General features: G+C 37.4%; 1 protein-coding gene across 34 annotated transcripts in view; it reads right to left on the bottom strand.

Moving 5' to 3' along the window:
- The window catches only part of Ptprd (protein tyrosine phosphatase receptor type D), a 2,217,081-nt gene that overhangs the window by 278,343 nt on the left and 1,917,059 nt on the right, over positions 1-21,679 (bottom strand). For all 34 annotated transcript variants that reach the window (XM_057783903.1, XM_057783917.1, XM_057783909.1 and 31 more), the window contains one exon: positions 553-698. In XM_057783903.1, the coding sequence (XP_057639886.1) occupies positions 553-698 (146 nt within the window). The remainder of the gene's footprint in view (positions 1-552; positions 699-21,679) is intronic.

The raw sequence follows: 21,679 nt of genomic DNA, 5'->3' as shown, positions 1-21,679 counted from the left end.
AAAACAATACACATTTCCATGCAGCCACTAGACTTGGGAAAGTGAGATCACTGTATTCTACCTTGGAATCTTTTTTTTTTTTTTTTTTTTTTGGTTTTTCGAGACAGGGTTTCTCTGTGGTTTTGGAGCCTGTCCTGGCACTAGCTCTTGTAGACCAGGCTGGTCTCGAACTCACAGAGATCCGCCTGCCTCTGCCTCCCAAGTGCTGGGATTAAAGGCGTGCGCCACCACCGCCCGGCTTCTACCTTGGAATCTTAAAAGAAAGTGGTCTTTCTTAGTAGGCTGATCCTAGACTGCTTTAGGCCCTTTACTTGCAGAATCTCAGGCATGTGCTCTACAAAGTCAACTCTCCACACTCTAAAGTTTTTACACACGTGGATACAAACTGAGCCACTACAATGAGCACATTCTCTATTCTAGAAAGATATTGAGCTACAGGGCTCATTGCTGGTGACATAATTGTCACACCTCAGAGCTTATGCCAACCCATGACAGAGCAGAGAGTGAATAAATGTGTTCTTCCCCAGAGAAACAGAACAATGGACCTAATACCTCAAATCTCTGGTTGCTGACTTTCTTTCCTTTTTTGTTCCAGACAATTTTAGGTCTTGGATCCCCTGTAGCTTGACAAATGAAAGACGCAACTCCACCAGAGACCCCTGTCTGATCAACCGGAGTTCGTGTAAACCTGGGCGGTGCTGAAATAACAAGAAATAAACACCACAATTAGCAGAAATATCAAAATACAGATCATTTCCCAAGTACACTTTCCGCTCACAGTACACAGTCTAATTCACAGCATCAGTGTGGAAAGATTGAAAAATGAGCTAAGCACCTTGCGCCTTTGATGGTAACTTTGTGGTCAAGTTCTATTACCTGGTAGAGCTTTCATTGCTGAAACCTGTATTAAGGCAGAGATCCTATAACATCCAAAACGCAACATCACACATTAATTTTTATTACCAGTATTTAAAAATCCAATTTGTCCTCTGTAACAAAAGCTCATCAATCAAAGTGAGTAAAATTCCAGCACATTTGCTTTGATGTCACTATCAGGACACTGCCAGAAAGCAGTGCTGCCATGCCGGGCTATTAAAATCAGTGACATTTAAGTGAAGTTCTAGGAAATTTTAAAGAGACAAGAAATATAGCCTGGAATTAGAAGGCACAGCAGGAAACAGGAAGGAAAAATGGCATGGGGATTTTCACACATTCTCTTGTCACTTTCTCCTCATTTTATGAAAAAGAACGAAGGAGAAGCTTCCCGTGGCACAGGGAAAGGGGGCTTTTTAGGAAACTCCCACTGATGATTGACAGAGATAAAAAATGGAAAATGCAGTTTCAGGGTCTCTGTTTCCATTAAATATTTTAGCAATTACACTTCTCTTGCTCCTTGAAAAGACTTTTTTTCCTATCCTATATATCAAAAATCTAAAAATCAGTCAGAGTGATGACATAAGATGTAGATCTTATTTATATACAAGAATATTCATTGTGAAATCTGATGAGCAGAGGGATATAAGTAACAAAAATATAAGTAATGTTGATGTTTATGCTGAAATTGATTATACCATGAAGATGGAATATTTTATGAGTGTAACCTGTTTTATCATATGGCAGGAGAAATATTTACGAGTCAGTGAAAAGCCACAGAACGATAATACAGAATTCTATCTGAGGGACACCTGATAAGAAAACACATAAAATTATGCAAAGTATAAGAAAGCAATAATGATGATGGTTTGTGAAGTAGGAGTACGTCAGTTGCTTTTTTCTATGTCTTCCTATCTTTGTTACAGATCTGCACAATATTTAAAAGGTCATATTTTGATTAGAGGATATATAATGTCTGTTGGTATGTGTGCACATGTGTGTGAGGATATGAAGAGGTCAAAACAGGGCATCAGATTCCCTGGAGCTGGATACACAGATTGTGGGCCACCAAATATGGGTGCTGGGAACTCGTTCAGCAGCAAGAGCTTTTGACTGCTGAGCCATCTCGCCTTTCTTCATATTTGAGGTATTTTTAATTATTATATTTGGAAAGTGTTTTGAAGTCAAGAACACTTTGCATTTCTATTTTGCTTTCTTTTCTTTTACTCCATTACAGATTTTATCACTTTCTGTTCTTTACTGGTATCACTGACAATAGCTATTAATAGTTCTAGTTAACATTTAATTTGAATTTAATCTTCAAATTCCGGGACTGAAGAAAATAATAGCAACATTTCGTATTTGCTCATTGCTCATTGCTACCATGAAACTCTACCCTCAGTCATGCTTCGACCTGTTGTTTTTCAATCCCATGACATGGTCAGACTCAGTTTCATTTCTCTGCAGACAGGGAAAACAGATGCCCATCTGAGGTTCACTATTACTTCACAAATGATGATGATGATGACAGGTAGGTAGGTAGGTAGGTAGGTAGGTAGGTAGGTAGGTAGATAGATAATTATGTAAGCAGACAGACAGACAGATAGAGGCATTTTAGTGGACAATCATAGTTTTACTCTTTCTTCACTGTCAAACTATGAGATAGAAATAAAGTATTTTAAAGATATTCTCCGGTTTTGAGGTTTCCTATCTAATTATATAGTCACACAAATGCAGGAGTGCAGGAGAAGAGAAAGAGAGAAATATCTTTACAAGGTATTCATAGGAGGCGACTCTTCTTGTGAACAAATTCAGCTTCTTGATGTCTGAAGCATGTTTGTGTTAGGAAAAGCTAGGAAAGAAATGACTCCCCTAGCCCTGTTCACTACCACATATACACTCATGGGTAGAAATGTAAATGACGTAATTACAATGAATGATGGGAAATACTTAAAAATGATTTTAAACTAACAGTGAGAAGGATTCAAAACAAAACAAAAGAACTAATGTCACTTTTCTGAAAATAATCATGGTATTACGAGCTTTCTTATTTTGCTTTCCACTATTTCAAGCAAGGCAAATTGATAATAAATGCCCCCTAGACAGTACCTAATAAAAATAAATCCATAAAAATAAAAACAATCTCATCCATAGAACATACTTAATAAAGAAAAGAAAATTCCTAGTGACTGTCTTTGAGAAATAACATCCCATTGCTTTGCTGTGTTAAATGTCACAATACTGTCAATTTTGAGCCCCTTTAAACTCCAGTCTATATTCCAAAACTGACCAGCCTAAATTAAATTCACTTACATTGTTTTCAAATTTCTTGCAAGATTATAGAAAAGAAATGGACAGCCAATAGATGAGATGAAAACACACACACACACACCAACAGTATATTTAATAACCCTAGAACAACTATGGGTTCCCCTGCACTGGGAGTATCTGTAAGGGGTTCTGTTCACTGTTTTGTTTCTCTTTCCAACAAATGAAGGAAAGTTTCAGATTCTTACAATCTGCAAGGAATATCTCCCATGTGGAGAAAGGCTACTCTTACCCACAATTTTCAAGGAATAAATGTCATTGTTCTATGATGGGAAGTAATAGATGTTACAGATAATCCTTTCAGTAGGCAGGAGTGTTGTATAAATAATTGTTGTGGCTGGACCAATTCTAAGACTGATGCAGTCAATTCTTGGCAGAGAGGCACTAGCAGATATGTAATACAGGGTTAAATTTCATGATCCCAGTAATGTTGGGGGAAAGTGAAAATTTGTACCTTCAGCGGGCATAACAACATGAAACATGAATCTCTCATCTACACTGGCAAAGGATGAAAAGAACTAGGTTCATCACACTATCATATTTTGGAGTACATTCTTCCCAAATGTTAGTTATACTCTGAAGAAGGAGGAAGAAGTATGCAATTAAAAGAGCAAAACATAGTTTTAACTCAAACCCCACAAACAAGGATATCACAAAGGAGCAAATCACAAATGAGGACATCACGCACAAGGGTAAGTACAAGGCTGTGTCATGAAGGCTTTCATTGTATGAAATACAAACATCAATGTATACTTAGTCTGAAGGAAAAAAAGTGAAAAAAATGCCAAGAGTGTAAAGAGAAAGAGCGATAAAGAAGTGTTCAGTTGCCACTACATAAAGCCCTGGTCTTCCATGACTAATGCAGCTAGCTGGCTGCAATTGCTCCTCACATAAAGCTACCAAGACTGTGCTTTAAGCAATGTACTTTTACTCAAGCAGATTTTGACAATATATATGGAGTGAACGAACCAAAACTAGGAAACTACCTTGATCATCCTTAACCACATGTACTACTGAGGATAAAATTTTCTCTTTAGTAGAATTTGTTAGGTATAGTCAGATATTAGCAGGACAAATCCATTGATGAATTTTTAGTATCTATGGAAGAAGATAGGGAAAATTCCTAAATTTTAAAGTGACTCAGGTTTGATATAATTAGTTTGGTCAACTGCGACTCATTTAAAATAGGATCATAGAGCGGAGAACACGCTACAAAGTGAAGGAAGAAATGTGATACCATTTGTCAAATTTAACTCTAATTAATATGATGTTTCTGTGGACTTCAAGGAAATATGTCTTACAGGGAAAAACACTAAGCAGCATGAAACTAATTGGCTTCATTTCTTTTCACTGATTATCATTTCCTTAAATAGAGAGTTTTGATTTTAAAGGGATATTAGTCATAACATTTTTTCTCAAGATCTTGACGTGGGAAGGTTAATAACACTGCTATATGATACAAAAGGAGAGAGGATGTTCAGGATGAAGATGTAGGCAGCCTGTATTCAGGAACCTTCAAGTTGAGTTGTCTCAGACCTGTGCCTGCACATGTCAAGGCAAGAACTCTGAAGAACAGATCATTAACAGGGTACCTACAATAACAGGGTGGGAAATGAAAGAGCAGAAGAAGGTGGTTCAAAGAAGTGCAATAGCCAATACAGGCTTTACCTTCTCTTCCAGCCAGAGGACATCATTTTGCGACTTAGGGGAACATGGAGAGTGGCTAGAACTTGTGTGAATGCTCCTACCATAAGCTTGATTTCCATTGGGCAGGAGCACAGGGAGGAGACAGGGCCAAAAGCTCTAGGGACCATGAAGAAAGACAGAGGTCCCCAAGGTAATGTTTATCTGAGGAAGACAGAGCTCATGGCACAACTGGGATTTGTGTGGTTTTCCCAACATGTGTTCTGTAAACTTGCTAACATAGGGGTGTTTTGCCTTTAACATGGTCACGCTGAATCTGAACTTTCTCACTGGTGTACCTATGGCCAACCAAGGCCCTAAAAGTCAGTCCATTAAATGAATTGCTTACCCCATTGGCATCTTAATATGACTTCCTAAACAACCTCTTAGCTTTAAAGTTTGATTTAGAGGACAGAACACTTTTAAAAGAATTAAATAACTATTCTTAATAATTTGCATGCACTGGAGGAAGTGCTTTCATGATCTTATCCTCAGGGATTTCCAGTGGTCCCACAAAGTGTACTTATGACTTTATCTTATAAACTGAGAGAAAGCCTTAAAGTAATATAGGAATTTGCAGCAAAAAGAAGAAGAGGGGGACAGATCAAAAGAGAACGGGAGAGGTTTAGACCCAAGAGACTTATGAGCTTCTAGTATAATTGTGAGGCCGTGTTTTACTATTCAAACACAGAAGGTAGAAAGTTACACATAATCCACAAAGTTCATACACAAGTTACCTAGGCTCCAAGTTCAACAGAGTTGACTACATTAATTCTTAAGTAGTCTATACATATGATCAACATTTGCACATAAGGAAAATCAAACACATTAAAGTCCTGGCTATTGATTCTCCTTCTTCTTAAGACCCCTCAGTGATGCACTGCTATGACTACAAAAACCACTGCTGTTACTAAGGTCTCTGCTACAAATTCTCTGGAAATAGCTGCTGGAGTGTGCTCAGATTTTATAGACAGGATCAACTACCATTATTTAAGCTGGTAAGAGTTGGTTTGCACACCAATAGACAGGGAAAGCAATAGGGAGAGAAAGAGAAAGGAAGGGAAAGTACTTGGCACACTCGATCTGACTTACTGCAGCATATACCCCACTTGAAGTCTGCTCTCAATGTCTCGTCTATGCTTCTGATACTTGAAAAACTCCTTTCTAACATTGCAAAACCAGCACATGAAAGCACACTATGACCCACATCTCCCTAGACTCCTCTTCCCACATGGCCACTTCTGTTTGTGCTTTTCATGTCACAGAGGTTCAACCTTTCAAACTCCACATCATCTTCTGACACATCTGTCCCATGACAATTCCTGGGCCATGTAATGCACTTTGAATATTTTGTAGATCTTTATTTTTATACCCAATAAGAATGGCCTTGTTTTTCTTTCTAAAATGTACACTAGAATTAACTGGAAGCCTCAGAGTAAAAATGTACAGGTGTGTGCTGCCTCATTCCCAGGCCCATAAAAGAGAAAATCTGTTGGGGAGAGGACTAGGCAAATATTTCTAAATAACTGCAATGTTTGCTTAGTTGAGAGCTGTGACTGATATCTCCAGTCTGATCACCCTCATGCCAGGGTTTCATATCTTTTATCAACATTATATATTACTGTGGAGAGTTTTATTTTCTCTTTCATTCTTTTTGAGTTTTGTTTTAGTGCTTCTATAAATATGTAATGATAGCTATGTATTTTCCACTCACACAGGAGACAGGGAAAAAAGCCCACAGTTGTCAAGTAAATTAGAAAATTTGATTAAGCTTTCTAGATCTTTGTGAACTGCTGCTAGTAGAATTTTCCAAACACATGTCCATTTCTGTCCACCATGTACTTGATTTTCTGCCTTCCATGCACTGGTACATGCTCTTCTCTTGAGCAAAATTACTTCTCTCTTGTTATCTAATTTAGAGATTATACTCATCTTCAATCAGAATAAAATCCTCCCAATGTCTATCTGAACAGTCATTAAATATATAACACAATTATATTGAAACTATATCTAGTTCAATTAATATTTAAAAACCAAAATTTTATATCATTAAAGACTATAGACTTTGTCTTAATTGTTAAAGGATTCCAACTGCTTCTATTTCAGTTATCATCGAAAGACTCCAATAATTCTTTTAAAATAAATAACCATTGTAAAAACATTAACAATATTTATGGCTCACTCCTATTTATATATAACTCTGATGTTCTTTATTCTTAGTGTAAAATTCCAGCAAGTATGATAAACTATTACATATAGAAATCACTAGGAAAAGCTGACAATTGTAAAGTTTATCAGAAATTTTAATAGGTTGGTCTTGATTAATAACGTAAATAGAAACAGCTATGTTATATCAGAGATCTTACTGACCATGCCACTGATAATACTAAAGATTATGACTCTTTATCGCTGCCAAGGTTTCAGCTACTTAAAATGAGAGACAGACGGTGGAGAAGAAGGATGATCATTTGGGAAGGGTGCGAGCTGATTCCCAATCCAAAGAGCAAACTTCTTCTAGCCTGATCTGAACATTTTCTGTTGAGACATAAGAAGGTCATGCTAGTTATGAAGTCACAAACATCAATAGGGAAGAAGTGACTTTGTAGAAGAACTCATGAAAATATTATTGTATACTATAAAAATACTTTTCAAATTTTAAAAAGTTAAAATAGTCAAGTACATCTTAGTCTTCCAAATTCATTTCTGATACTCTCATGCAGGAAACTTTTCATAGAAATTAGATTTCACCAGTTTTGATTTTATTGCTAGGATTCTCTGTCCATTTTAGTGACTTCCATGGACCTCTATGTTTTATTTCACTCTATCAATAAACTACAAAATCACATAACTTCATATAAAATACACTATATTTTAAATTAATGTAGATTATTATGAGTTATAAAAATTTCAAACATGCTAAATGTTACAACATGTAAGCTTAGTTTTATTTGTAAGGGCTGTTGTTGGAACTCATTCTTTGCTTTTAATTAAGAAGCATTAAGGGAATATTCAGTAGAAATTTAGTTCAGTTCAGATAATATTTCCCAGAAGACTTGACAATTCAGTTGAGTGACATTTATATCTTATCATCAAGGGAAATGACTTATAAAATAAGTAATATACTTTGAATATTTTATAGATCTTTATTTTTATACCCAATAAGAATGGCCTTGTTTCTGTTTGAAAGCCTTTCACGTTGTAAAGTCCCATTGTTGGTTCTTCTCTAATGCAGGTCCTTTGCTCGTGGTTTTCAAAATAAAACCAGAATGGAACATAACTCTAAGATATTCTTAAAAATAAAGAAACAAGGTTGGCATAGAGAAAGGTCTTTAATCCCAGCTCTTGGGAAGCAGAGGCTGGTAGATCTTTTTGAGTTCTAATCTTTTTGAGTTCTAGAAGGCGAATTCTAGACTAGGCATGGGTACATGGCAATACACTGTCTTAAGAAGAAGGAAAAGATAATTCAATATTCAAAAATAATGAAAGAAAGGACACTGGAATATTCTAGAGAAAAAAAATGACAGGACGATAGCTCAGAGTCTAGAAATAAAAGACTGGGGGTAGTGGTGTGGCTTCTGCCTATGCTGTGCATGTGCCAATTCACTTATATGTGGTGTTTCACTCCTTTTAAATAAGCAAGTTACCTGTCCTGGGTGACTCAGTTTGCAGGCATACAATGTGTATCAGGTTAGGATGAAGAATAAATGCTAGCTTTTTATGATGGTTTGATAAATTATGATTAAATAGTGAATAAATTACCAGTGAGTGATGTAATGACTCTGCTTTGAAAACTAATTATATACTAAAGATGCTAAAGGATACAAAGTTTCAGAGCCACATTTCTTTCCAGACTACCTTGCCAGCTTAACCAAAGTGAAAGTGGAGTCTATGGAAATGTGGCTGATTGATTCCTCTCGAGTGAATCTGTGATGCAAGATTATGTCATAAACTAGCAGTTACTCTGAGTGTTTTACTCCAAAATAAATGGCCAGTCTTACTGAAAAGAGCAGTAGTTTAGAGAAGTTTTATAGCTCGGGAATTCCAAAAGTGGAGGAGCTTCTTTTGCGGTATCTGTGTTTAGTAGCCACAGGAAAATATTAACATTAAGAGGAAATGAAGAAAATGCCAGTAAATACTGTATGTTCTGTGTGGCTTTGACCCGTTTCCATTACATCATTCTGCTGAATGAAGAGGGATGGTGAGTCTGTGTATTTTGAACATATTGGATTCAGAGAGCAAACTTAAAGCCTTTAAGTAGAACTGTGAAGTGGCTATCTAAGCCACGATGCTGATGGGGTGTTTTCATTAGAACGTATGATTCTGGTACAAGACATGATGAGAATGGCCACACAGACAATGCTGTGCTTCAAGACTGTGTCATAAACCAGTGGTTACCCTGAATACCTTACACCAAAACAAATGGCCAGTCTTACTGAGAATGTCAATAGTTCAGAGGAGTTTTATAGCGCTGGTGTAGCCAAAGAAGAGGACTGTTTATTTTGGTCATAATACCCATAGTTCTATGTTAAATAAAAAGTTATGATGCTGAGACCATTCCGTTCACAGCTGTAAAGTAAGTGTTTATGACTTGAGTAGTGATATATCTTGAAGTAAGATAAATCGCTACAATATATTGAACACCTCATTGCTGCTCCGACCCATGGGCCTGCCCTGTTGTACATGTGAACAGGCCTGTTGCAATATACACAGCATTTGGAACAGCAGAACTGGCATTTTAGTTGCTCTGGAATGTGATGTGACTGCAGATGGAATCTGGGATTGGCGAGTACTGGCAGGGAAGTCTCAAAGTATCTGCTGGAATGAACATGTAGGGACAGCACTATAGGTAATTAGCTCCAGGAATCGATCAACAACATTTGGCTGACACAAATTTCCCTCTGATTAAGCTGGCAGTTAAGCTGGCAAAGTAGTCATGGAATGAGTGTAGCTTAAAAATTTCCCACAAGCTGTAATGTGGAAGAGGTGTGTGTAAGTGTGTCTATCTTCATAAGACCGATTAGAAATAAACTTCAAATGTATTTGTTCCAGAAACTGAAAAGCATTATGTGTGAACCTTTATAGGAAAATATAGCTGCTTACTATGTATATTATTTTGGTGTGTTATTAAAAAGCTGCGTTTTGTGTAAAATAAGATATGCAAAAGGAACAGACTGATTTTGTGTGTTTGTGTGTGTGTGTTCTTTGGTTGAGACGGTCGCATAAATGTTTATGTAGACCAGGCTCGCATTAAACTCAAAGATAAGCCTGCCTCTGCCTTCCACATCCTAAGATTAAAGGTGTGGGCTACTGAAAAACTCTATAATAAGAATATAGCAAAAATCTGCAATTAATATTATCTTCTAAATAAATATTATGACTTTGAAATGATTAAGCACTTAAAAACTTATTCTTTAAAAAACATTTCCTTGGTATTAAATATTTTGTTTTAAAGGCTCTTAGTATATAATGAACAATGAGAAAGATAAAACACAAACTAAAAAGGAAATTACTTCCCTCTAAGACAGTGTTGTTTTAAAAAGAAGTGATGATTTAACAGTTATGTTTGAAAACTGCCAGCATTATTCTCAGTTAGATGAATACCCTGCTAGGAGCATTAGTATTCTAGGTCTGTAAGATTTATGCCAAAGCTTTATTCTGTGTAGTGCCTGCACATTAGAAGCATTCAAAACATTTTAAAGCAAATACAATTATTTAAGTAATAAGAAAATTTTAGGTATGAATCTCTGTTCCTTCTAAATATTTCCCACTAAACTGAGATTCCACTTAAATGTATTTCTCCATACAGTCCAAATTTTTAAGCCAGACAGTGTACAGCAATGATCTACCATCTTCCATATTTTTTTATTCAATGTTAAGTAACCATTAGAACTAGCAACGTTTTGTGGGATATTAAAAATTCTTGGCTGCTGGAATCTTTCCAGCTGAATATATGTAGTAAGTACTCAAGGGGACTTATTTTTACATATTAAATTCACTTAAAAATAAAATTGGTCTCCCTTTCAGAATCAAGGAAAACATCTACATAGATGCCCACTAGCTCGAGACAAGGGACCCTTTACTCCCCTGTCTGAATTCAACCTTGACCATAACTGATCTCTACATTTTCAGGCAGTGGCCTCACCAATAGAAGACAGTCCTCAGGCAGCTATTTGAAAATACAAAAGACGGAAAGGCTGACAACTGGCTCTATGCTAGGGCTGTGAAGTCATGTCCAAGCAAGCGACGGTAATAATAGATAAGCACCCAGCCGTGGCCTGGCCCTGTCCACATAGCAAACCTGAGCCGACAGTAATTGGACCCTGGCACTGAAACAGCTCAGGATTCAACTCCTTGGCTTGTAGATAAAAATAAAGCTTTAAAGAACTTAAACAAAATGAGCTCTAGGTGGAGCAGAAGATAATGTAATAACATTACTATTGTGTGCTTAGTTCTCCTGAATAAAACAACCCCGCCAACACTACCATGCAACATTGTATTCTTCTCCTCTGGGAGCTGCAATACACTCAAAACAGACACTCAGGGAGTCAGTCATCAAGAGGATAGGGCCTTTACCCTCCTTCATTTCCAGTTCTATTAAGGGGTCACATGTAATATGTAAATACTATCTCACCTCTGAACCCACAGAAACAGAGGGTTTTCAAATAGCAACTCCCTAATTGTCTTCTTGGGCCAAAGTGGACCCTGGAACCAGTTCACTTTCGTCAGATTATGTATGCTTTTCTAGAGAAACACAGTACCCAAGCTCCAGGAATATGGGAGGCTTTCCAAAGAAGCAGAGACAATGAAGGCCTTATTTACCAACAATTTCCTCTCTCTAATTTACAGCTCTGGGTACTAAGTCAGAAAACAAAGGGTCTTCCCATACAGAAATAACCTTTGTAAAAAACCTGCAAACAAGAATTTAATTACACTATTTACCAATAGTGAATGCATGCAGAAATAAACGAAACATTTCTTGCTGCAGCTTCCCCAATTTAACGGGTGTAGGCAACATTGGAGCAATTTAAGTTGGTTTTGTGACAAATTATTAAGACACTTATTATAGAAGAAAATCAACCAATAATTACTGCTCTAGCACATGTCTATTGTTCTCAGCATAAACAGAAGCTGGGGCTGACAGCTGATGTGCCCGCCCCCTGCTAACTTAGAAAACATTTCAGAGTCCCAAGGCCTCTTGCCGGACTCGGGCATGCCATAGACACCCAGGGCAACCAACAGGGCTTCACTGACCATATTCAGGTCTCCCTACTGTGGTGACCCTACTTTCTAGTGCTAAAAAATACAATCTGAATTATTAAGACTCCAATTTTACAAAATCACTGGCCATTGCACATCACTCTGAAACATCAGTATGGAACCCCAAGTACTTGGGAGTTTTAGATAAGATCCTGAAAGTTTCTGTTAATGTCCAAAGAGAATTATGAAAGGAGGAAAGTATATTTTTGCATTTGAGAAACAGGAACATTTATGACTATACAGCAGGATGGTCATATCCTAGATGAACATAGTAAGAATTAGTAAAGGAAGCTGAGGTTAAAAATTCCTTCTGCTATACGGAGGTGAACCCCTTGGGATTGCAAAAGCGAGGAATACCATTTATTTTTTGAAGTCATTTTATAATCACGTCATAGTTCCTCTTTCTGTGAAAGAAAATGTTGCTTTAAAGCCTGCTGCAGAATCTCTGTCAGCTCCTAGTCTCTGAGGTTTTGGGTACCATAGAGGTAGATCTAAAAATATTACAAAAGACCTCTTTTCAGAGGCATTACTTGCAAGACAAAAAGACAGAAGGGAATCTAAAGGGATGAGGAGACACTGATTCTTAAATAGCTGTGATTCCCACTCCCCATCCAAACGGTATCTAGGATTTCCTAAACACCTCTGTGAGATGTACCGTGATGAAGGCACCAAGGCAGTCACAACACAGGTGAAAGGCAACAGATGCACCCAGGAGCCTGTGGGAAAACAGTTCTTTCTTAGCGGCTTGTCATCCTTCACTGAACATTCTGGGGCCCCAGTAGGGAAACTGCTCTAAAACCTGCCCTGGAGGTTCCTGAACATTCACTGCAGTGCACTGGCCTAAAGGATCCTCAACCTGGTTTAAATCATATCTTTCTCCCTTCCTGTTTTAAGGGGATGACCCTATCTGAGAAAAATCACAGCAGTGTAAGAGCTAGTATGATCGAAAACTCATGATTTACAACCTCAAATGGACCCTTATGCCATCTCTCAATCAACTTCCTGCCTGTACCTGTCTCCAGCAGCCTGCCCTGCTCTAACCTCTGACCTCATGAAGACTAATGCCTGGGGTTCCTGCTTCACAGATAAAATAATGTTATCCAACATGTGTAAGGCTTTCGAACTAGAAATCACTCTTTTTTCATTTTGCCCTGAGGAAGACCAACTGTGTCACATGTATATTTTGTTTGTCCCCTCACCACCCTGGGACATTGCTACACCACGTATCTGTCTATACTGTACATACAACAGCCTCTCCACTGTCTCCCTGGAAAACACACACGTCCTATCAGGACAGGGTCTCTCGCTACTCACATTATGGGGCAGAGGGCATTTTGTGATTTTGTCAATACAGGCCTGTGCATGACAGGACATATGTAGGACTTCTGGTCTCACCAATATTATGTCAGTCACACCCTGCCCACCACCATAAGCAAGCCTTGTGAATAACTCCAAGGAATATTCAAATTTGCCACATTAAAAGCAATAGCTTTATCTTGCGAAATTCTAGAATCGATGGACACCCTGGCTCAGATTCCTCCAAATAAAGCCAACTGTTCACTGTTCTACCCTGTTTCTTTGCAATTATCGTTGCTTCACACTTGATTCTGCACACAGATCTTGCTTATCTGGCTTCTTTTTCTTGCTGAACTAAGACACTGCTGCAACAAAGAAGCTTTTATGAATGAGGCATCTACTTACGCATTTATTACAAGTTACTTATGTTATAGTCTATGAAATTAAGCTAATCTAAAAAAACCCACAAATACAGATTACATTTGTGACAAACCCTCAAGCACTGTAAGCTTAAATGTATTTTCAATTCTTCATAAATAAGCAAGGTTACAAGGATGAACATATCTCACCAAGAAAACCAATAATATTTGGGTTGAGAAGAAATAAAATAAACTTAGTATGTGGCTATAATAACAAGTCTGCTGTCACACATCACATCATGATTCACCCTTGGGTGATGCCTTCAGGAAGGTGAACTCCTCTGAAGCCCATTAATCTGCCAAGACTCTTCTACATTTTCAAGGTGAGCCTACCTTGAGCTATCATGAGCTATATCATTAGTGCCTTCTATTTTCAGTAAGGTTGTTTTTTTCATGTAGTATTTTAAGTAATCACTCTAATATTTTAATAAGATATAGTTTCACTTCACCTGTTAAGATGTAAGACAGACAGTATGAGCTTCAAGATTCCTAAGCATGGCTTAGAAATGTAGCTGGCATTAGTTAAACAGCAAGTAATGAGAATATGAAGCAAACAAGATACAAGCAGTTAAGGTGGAAAGTCATTCTTCCCCAACCTGGCCTAGACACAACATATCTATGTCAGCCCAGACTCCGGGGAACGTTTTGTGCAGAAGCTTTCATTGGGAAAGTCTACAGCACCCCAAATCCAGATGGAAGCTGTGCTTTCCTGACCAGCTGCTTTAGCATGATTTATTACACTCCTAGGTATAGTGTAAACTTGAATGGAAGAAAAGAATGGTGTCCCCTTTCTCAACAAGAATTCATCGAAATTCTGAGGTTAAATAACAGAGTGCCTTGATTCTCTCTGAGTTTGGAGTGATCGTTCACCCTCATTGGTACAAAGAATTTTCCCGTCATATGCCTTGTTTGAGGGACATAAACTAAGTGACAAGGGAGGTGCTGGAGAGGTAACCCAGTAGTTAAGGGCTCTGGCTGCTCTTCCTACCCCTCCTAAGCTACTTCCAGCATTCACATAAAGAATATTAGAGGGACAAAAGGCAATTTTGCAATTCTGTGGAATCCATCAAGGACAGTTAGATTGTGACAGACTTGGTTTGTATTTGAAGCCTCTATTAAGATTACCCATACTTCACTACAGCTGGCCTTATGGGTAAAGGTTGTTTCCGCACATGATGTGGGATGCACACCTGTAGGCTGTGAATATGTTTTATTATCATTTGTTAATGAATAACGCTGTTTCAGCCAATGGCTTAGCAGAGCAAAGCCAGGTGGGAAATCAGAACAGAAATAGAGAGAGAGAGAGTAGGTGGAGTCAAAGAGAAGCCATGTAGCTGCCAAAGGAGAAGGGCATGCTGGAACCTTGCCAGTAGGCGACAACCTTGTGGCTATACACAGCTTAGTAGAAATGGGTTAATTCAAGATGTAAAAGCTAGTTAGAAATATTCCTGAGTCTTTGGCAGAACAGGGTTGTAATTCATATAATTTCTGTGTGATTATTTTTGTCAGGGTGACCAGGAAACACAATATTAGTCTCCGTCTACACACACACATACACACATACACACACACACACACACACACACACACTGATGACTATCAGTATCAGTATGAGAGAATTCTATTTCCAGTTCCTAAGGTAAAGAAGTAAATGACTGATCACTTGGTATAATATCATATATTTGAAGGGTGTTATGCTGTCACTACACAAGAGAACTGCAATATCCTGATGACATGTAGCCAGCTAGACATCAAAGAAGTTGCATGTAGTTAATAAAACCCAGGACTAGAATTTCCTTAACTATCTATTTTTAAATTATAAATACATTAATTAACACAGCTGTATGGAAACTAATCTACTTTTCTATTGTCCAGATCAAAAAGACACAATCAAATTGTCATGTAAAACAGAGTTAGAATATTATTATCAAGTAGTGTAAGGAGACTAGTTTCGAAGTACGCCAAACAGCAGTTAAGTCACTACGTGTGCACCATCATCTCAGAGGCTCTTAAAAGAAGTTCTCTTTCCAATGCAATAATGCAGCAGGGCACAATTGCTACCCAAGTTCAGATTCTAAAATAAATGATTATATGGGACACATTTGAGGAACACAGTAGCGTGGAGCCAAAGGTTAAAAAAGTGAACTCACTTACTCCACGGTTCTATTGCAGGTGTCATTCCTAATTGCTTTATGTGTTTAATGCTATCTATAGTCATTGTCAGTCTTCTTCGAAGTTTAAAAGATTTAACTACTCTCCTCAGCTAAAAGAAAAAATATTACACCAAAATATTTTAAAAGGTCTGCTTCTGTTTGTCTCCTCTGTGAGCATCTGCATTCAGAATATCATGAGGAAAATGTAGATGATGACCTGATTTTATTCAGCTTATTTCAGATCCTAACAGGTTGTCTAATTACAACATAACTGATCACACGTAATATCAAGATGATACAAACTACGGAAATCAAACAAATACCTAAAATTATGGAATTTTTTGACTGTTATGAGAGAAGCTTATTAAAATAGAGCTATAAGAAACCAATTTACTCCAATATTTGGTAAATTTATAGATTCTTTATATAAATAAAATTACTACAAGTTTCTTCATAGAAACTCCCACTGGGTTTTTCCAACCTTACCAATGTGACAATTTTGATCCCCTTGACTCGACCTTCCAAGTTCTGGGATTTCGGAGTACACCTTTACATGGGACTCTTTACTGTACCTATAAGCATTCGAGTTTATCAATTTCAAATGTAAAGATGGGTTTTAACTACTGAAAAGAGTATTTCTTTTGCATTTTGGAAGTAGTATGTAAATGGCGGTTCTACAGTAGTACCATTTTCTAGCTACTAGTTTTCTGTAGCAAGTTCTCGTGTCTCACAAAAGAAGCTTACTTATTAAAGTGAGTGAAGACAGCCTGGGGAAGGAACCTCTGGTGATTGGAATCTAAGAAAATAAAAGGCTGTGGCTCTCCCACACTGTAGCAGAACACTTGATGTCTTGGAAGAATGAGATAAACTTGGGTGGGAAATAAACTTTATGAAGTAAAATTCTGTATCATTGAACTTATGAATTGGCTTGACTCTCCAAACTCATTTTTAGCTGAAAGGGAACTTTTCAAATGATAGACGTTCATGATGAGAAGAGTGTTTTTCAAACATAATCAAGCAGGCGCACACCTGAAATTCTTGATTTTCTTCCCAACACAAATTAATGCATGCGTTTTGTTGGGTATAACGCAAAGGTGAAAATCAATCACAGATAGAATGCTAATGCTAAGAGAATTAGAAAACCAGGGAACTCTCTTCTCTTCTAGGACAATGACACCCTGGCTTCTGGCCATGGCAGCAAACTGTGTTCAGTTTGTACCTGTGAAAGTAAAGCTGTGATAAGATTTCACCCTGAAACCGGCCCACAGACCAAGAGGAGTATGCCTGTTACTAATGAAGTCTTCACATATGAAGGAAACTAAAACGCATGGACTTCGTTTTAATGACTGCACTTCACCAAGCTGATGCGCCTTCTCTACCTTCCTGGCCACAAACCTGGCACTTGAACTTGACATTTCATACTACTTATAAATCTTCCCAGATGATGAAAAAGAGAAATTTCAAGCTGGGCACTATAGTACATATCTGTAATCCTTGTACTAAGAAGACAAAGATATGAAGAGTATATCTGATATTTTTGTTCCTTTTATTACATTTTTTAACAAAACTTCCTGGAATATGAACACTAGTGTATTGTACAAAACTGGTATATACTCCAATGTTTTTTCAGAAAAAAAATGTTGAAAGACAAGAATGTTGCCATCATCAACAAACAAATCATTTCTGGTTTGTATTTTGTAAGTTTTTGTTAATTTTTGTTTAAAAACGATAAAAGGTTGTAACCTTCTTGTTTTCAGTTAGGACAGTGCGAAACTGCTCTTCTGAAGCACACTCTACTCTCATGCCAGTAGCACACACTCTCCAAGATTTTCTTGGGGAATACAGATATTTTCCCATTGTAAAAATAGTATGTTGAAGACATTAATTTTTCCTTCAATGAAAGCAGATCGTAGAAATAAACATTACAGATACAAATACAAAGCAGGTATCACCCTACCAAACTTATCACAGGAAAAATATGAGGAAACAGATCCCTGTGTATCATCCAACCCTCGGACAGGCAACATTGGATGAGTAGCCTGCAAAGGCATTTGTGACATATTTGCCAAGATGGCCAGGTCTTATACTTCAGATCAGCTCTGTGTCCACACATCTCGAGCTCCAACTGTCTGCCTACCACACAATACTGTTCTGGGAGCTGCTTGGAATAGTTATCCAGTCACAGTTCCAATACTTTTCCACCTAATTTTAAACAAATCTCTCATGCACCATGACCATCAAGGTTCATTTCAGTTTAATGAGGTGTGAATGCACCACACAACTCCTAACAATAAAGCAGCACCAAGCACTCCTACCAACTGCATACAATTGAATCATCAGGTAGAATAAAGGGTTTCATGATTTCTTTTCTGAACACTAAAATCTACCGAAGAGTTCCCTTCACTTCTGCAAAATACAAAAAGAAGAAAGAAAATCACTAAAGACAAAAAATATATATTCATATTTGATTATTCATAAAAACAAAGTACATTTCAGTTTTATTTTACAAAGGTCTATTATTTCCCAGGCATTTTTAAGTGGAGTAATATTTTCTTATTTACACTCATTTGAAGTAAGGAATATTATACTCAGAAACAAAATTACATTTTACACTAGTCCTCTCTAAGATTCAACAGCTTCAATCTGAAGGACTGAGGATGTTCTCCACCATGGAGTTGCTGCATTTCACTAGTGGGGTGCACAGTGACCAGAAAAGACCATATCAATTGCACAATCTGGAATTTGTTCTTAATGAAATTACTTCATAAGGCAGGAAAGAAATAAAAAAGTAGATTAATTCTCTTCCATGTGCCCCACCAAGAGGGAGATAGTTTCCCTGAATTAGAAAACAAAGCTGAGTCCTTCAGTCACTTTTCCTCATTAAAGGTCAACATAGACATTACTAAGCGTTTGCTGTATCCAGTTAGGAGCTGGCTACCAGCACTCACGGTAGCTGTACATACTCCCTTCTAAATCTATTTGCAGGTTTTCCCTATTACTGTCTGTGTCTTCTTCCTTCCCAGCTTTGATTTCTGTTCACAGAAATGTCTGCCTGCATTACTATTGTAACAGAGTGGAAGCACCTTTGCAAGAAGAAGCAAAGTGAACTTCAGCGGCTCTTCTGTTAAGACTTTATGATTCAGACAGCTGTTTTGTTATGACAGCGTCACTGCTACTCTCTTGGCTGCTTATTATGTTTGTGAAAGTTAATTATCTGATAAGATACACTGTGGCTATTACGGTCAGGAAAAACATACGGGTATGTTTCTTAATTCAAGAGATTCCATTAAAATAACGTGCTTTAACTGAAAAAATTAAGCAATTATTTCTCATTAATTATTAATGTACAATCATCTGGACATCATATTGCTTCTTTTTCTGAATGAATTCCATCTAATATTTAAAGCTGAGGGCATTTTTTGCTTTTTACTGATATAGACTATATTCTTCTGTCTTCATTGTTATACCAAAAGCCTCAGTTGAAAACTCAGTGCTTTACACCGCAAGTGCCAACATCCGAGCCAATCACTGAGCACAGAGGACCAAGGACCTCCCACTCTGCTGCTGAGTCTAACCCACTGCAAGTACTGTAAATGCTAGGTTGACACAACACACCATGAAACTAATGGCTGCCACAGAAAGAGGAACAAGAATTTCTCCTGTTCCTCTTTCAATTCCAGGTGCTTTCCTGGGATAAACTACACACACCTGTGACAGGAAGATATGGAGAGCTGAAGGCCATATGGTAATAATCCTAACAGGCCTTCCTATTACCACACTTTACAGTCAGTTGTTCTGTTCTCATAAAATCCCAGCAATAAAACTGAAGCCAAAAACTTTTCTTTCACAGAAACCAAAAACTTCAAAAGAGCTATATATGTGTATCCTAAGACGAGAGGAAGTGGAGATGTATCATCCCGTAAGCCAACAGATCTACAATTTTCTAGGTAACTCATTTGGAAAATAAAAAAACAAAATTATGCAACACACTATATTCCATATTTTCTAGACTATAGTAGAATCCCAGACTGTGAATCCCCTGAACATATCCAGCAGAGTTTCCTTTAGAATCCCTCTTGATTGAGTAATGCACCCTCCCACCCTTACCATCCACCAACTCCACCGTAACAAACAGCTGTGAGAGAAAATCAACTTTTGTTGCCCACCTAAACCATAATGTGCTTTGTATATAAATACTAAATATCTCTGTGACTTAATAGCTTAATATCATTTGCACAAACATAAAGGGAATTTGGAGGACTCCTTAAAACTGGAAAACCTTCTTCCTTTTCTACATTGTTTCTTCTTTTCAATCCATTAGGGCAACACTATCACAAGTCATGACAACTTTGACCATATGCGCAAGTATTACACTTTCAAGATACAAATTAAGAAAAATTCAAAAATTTTAAGTAAAAAATAAAATTCTGTTTGGACACCTGATTAAGGCGTTTTTATCTATATTTTTGCATGTAACAGTCCACTCAGTGAGCATTGGGACTGCATTGCTGATGCAAAAACTGAGAAGATGTCATCTCAGAAAGAAAATGGCTGGGGCACTTTAAGAGCATTCCAGCGGAATAAGGACCATCAAGGAAGTTGCCACCATAATAGATGAGGAACAAGGTTTGGCGAAAGCTAAGTGGAATGTAACAGGGATAAAAATCTGTCTTTTGTCATCAAGTTTGTTCTTCTAAGTTAAACAGGGCTTCACTGGATAATAAAATAATAGATCAAATTAGGTGAATGTGCAGTTTACAAGTTCTGTCAAGCTGGACAATTTTCAGCCTAATTACATGTAGATATGCACATAGAGACACATGTGTTCAACAAGATTTTCCATGACCTTTACAAAACAGTTAACTGAAGAATTAAGGCAAATTATTTGTGAAACATTACAGAAGTTATCATTTGCAGAGAAGAAATCAATTCTTCACTGTTAGTCACTGTCAGTCACTATGCGCTCAGACACTATTCTAAAATGTTGAGTGTAGTCTTTATTTTATGGAAAAGCCAATCATATACATTAAGACACAATTATAGTATTATTAAAGAAGAAAATGCAAAGCCTAACCAACAAATCCCAATAATGAAAAGTACCCAGTAATGTACAGTGTGTCTATGTTGCATTAAGTGAGTCATACAGCCCGTCTTTCAATTAGGACTCACAACTTGACCATACTAGAACCCTATACGGAATTTTCTTAGCTCAATATTGTTCCTGCGATGTGAGATGGAAACAGAATATGTTTCACCTAGAGCATAGATGAAACAAAAAACAAAGTCACCATGACATGGGGCTGTCAGTACTTATAAGGACTCAGAGGAGAGTGCAGATAAATACTCATTATCCAAAAGCGAGCTTGGCAAGACCGTGATAGGAAAGCCCTTCTTTCTTCACTTTCTAGCCTGTGTTTTAAAAAAAATTCTGAAGAAAGGATCATATTTTGACCTTTTTTTTGTTCAAATTATCAAAGTATGGTTTCATTATCCAACCAGTCAGTTTCCCTTCTCTGATAACCCCACTTTAATTTGATTAAGATATAATTTTAGAAGACAGAGAACCTGTGTGGCCCTAATGGGTTATCTGCTAAGGCTCTGGCAACTATTGTGAGGTTGGCAGGATGAGGTGGTCCATACTTTAGAGGGAATAAGGGAGGGAGGGAGGGA

The sequence above is a fragment of the Chionomys nivalis genome, chromosome 11, assembly GCF_950005125.1.
Source record: "Chionomys nivalis chromosome 11, mChiNiv1.1, whole genome shotgun sequence".
NCBI lineage: Eukaryota > Metazoa > Chordata > Mammalia > Rodentia > Cricetidae > Chionomys > Chionomys nivalis.
This window is presented reverse-complemented; position numbering and strand designations above follow the sequence as displayed.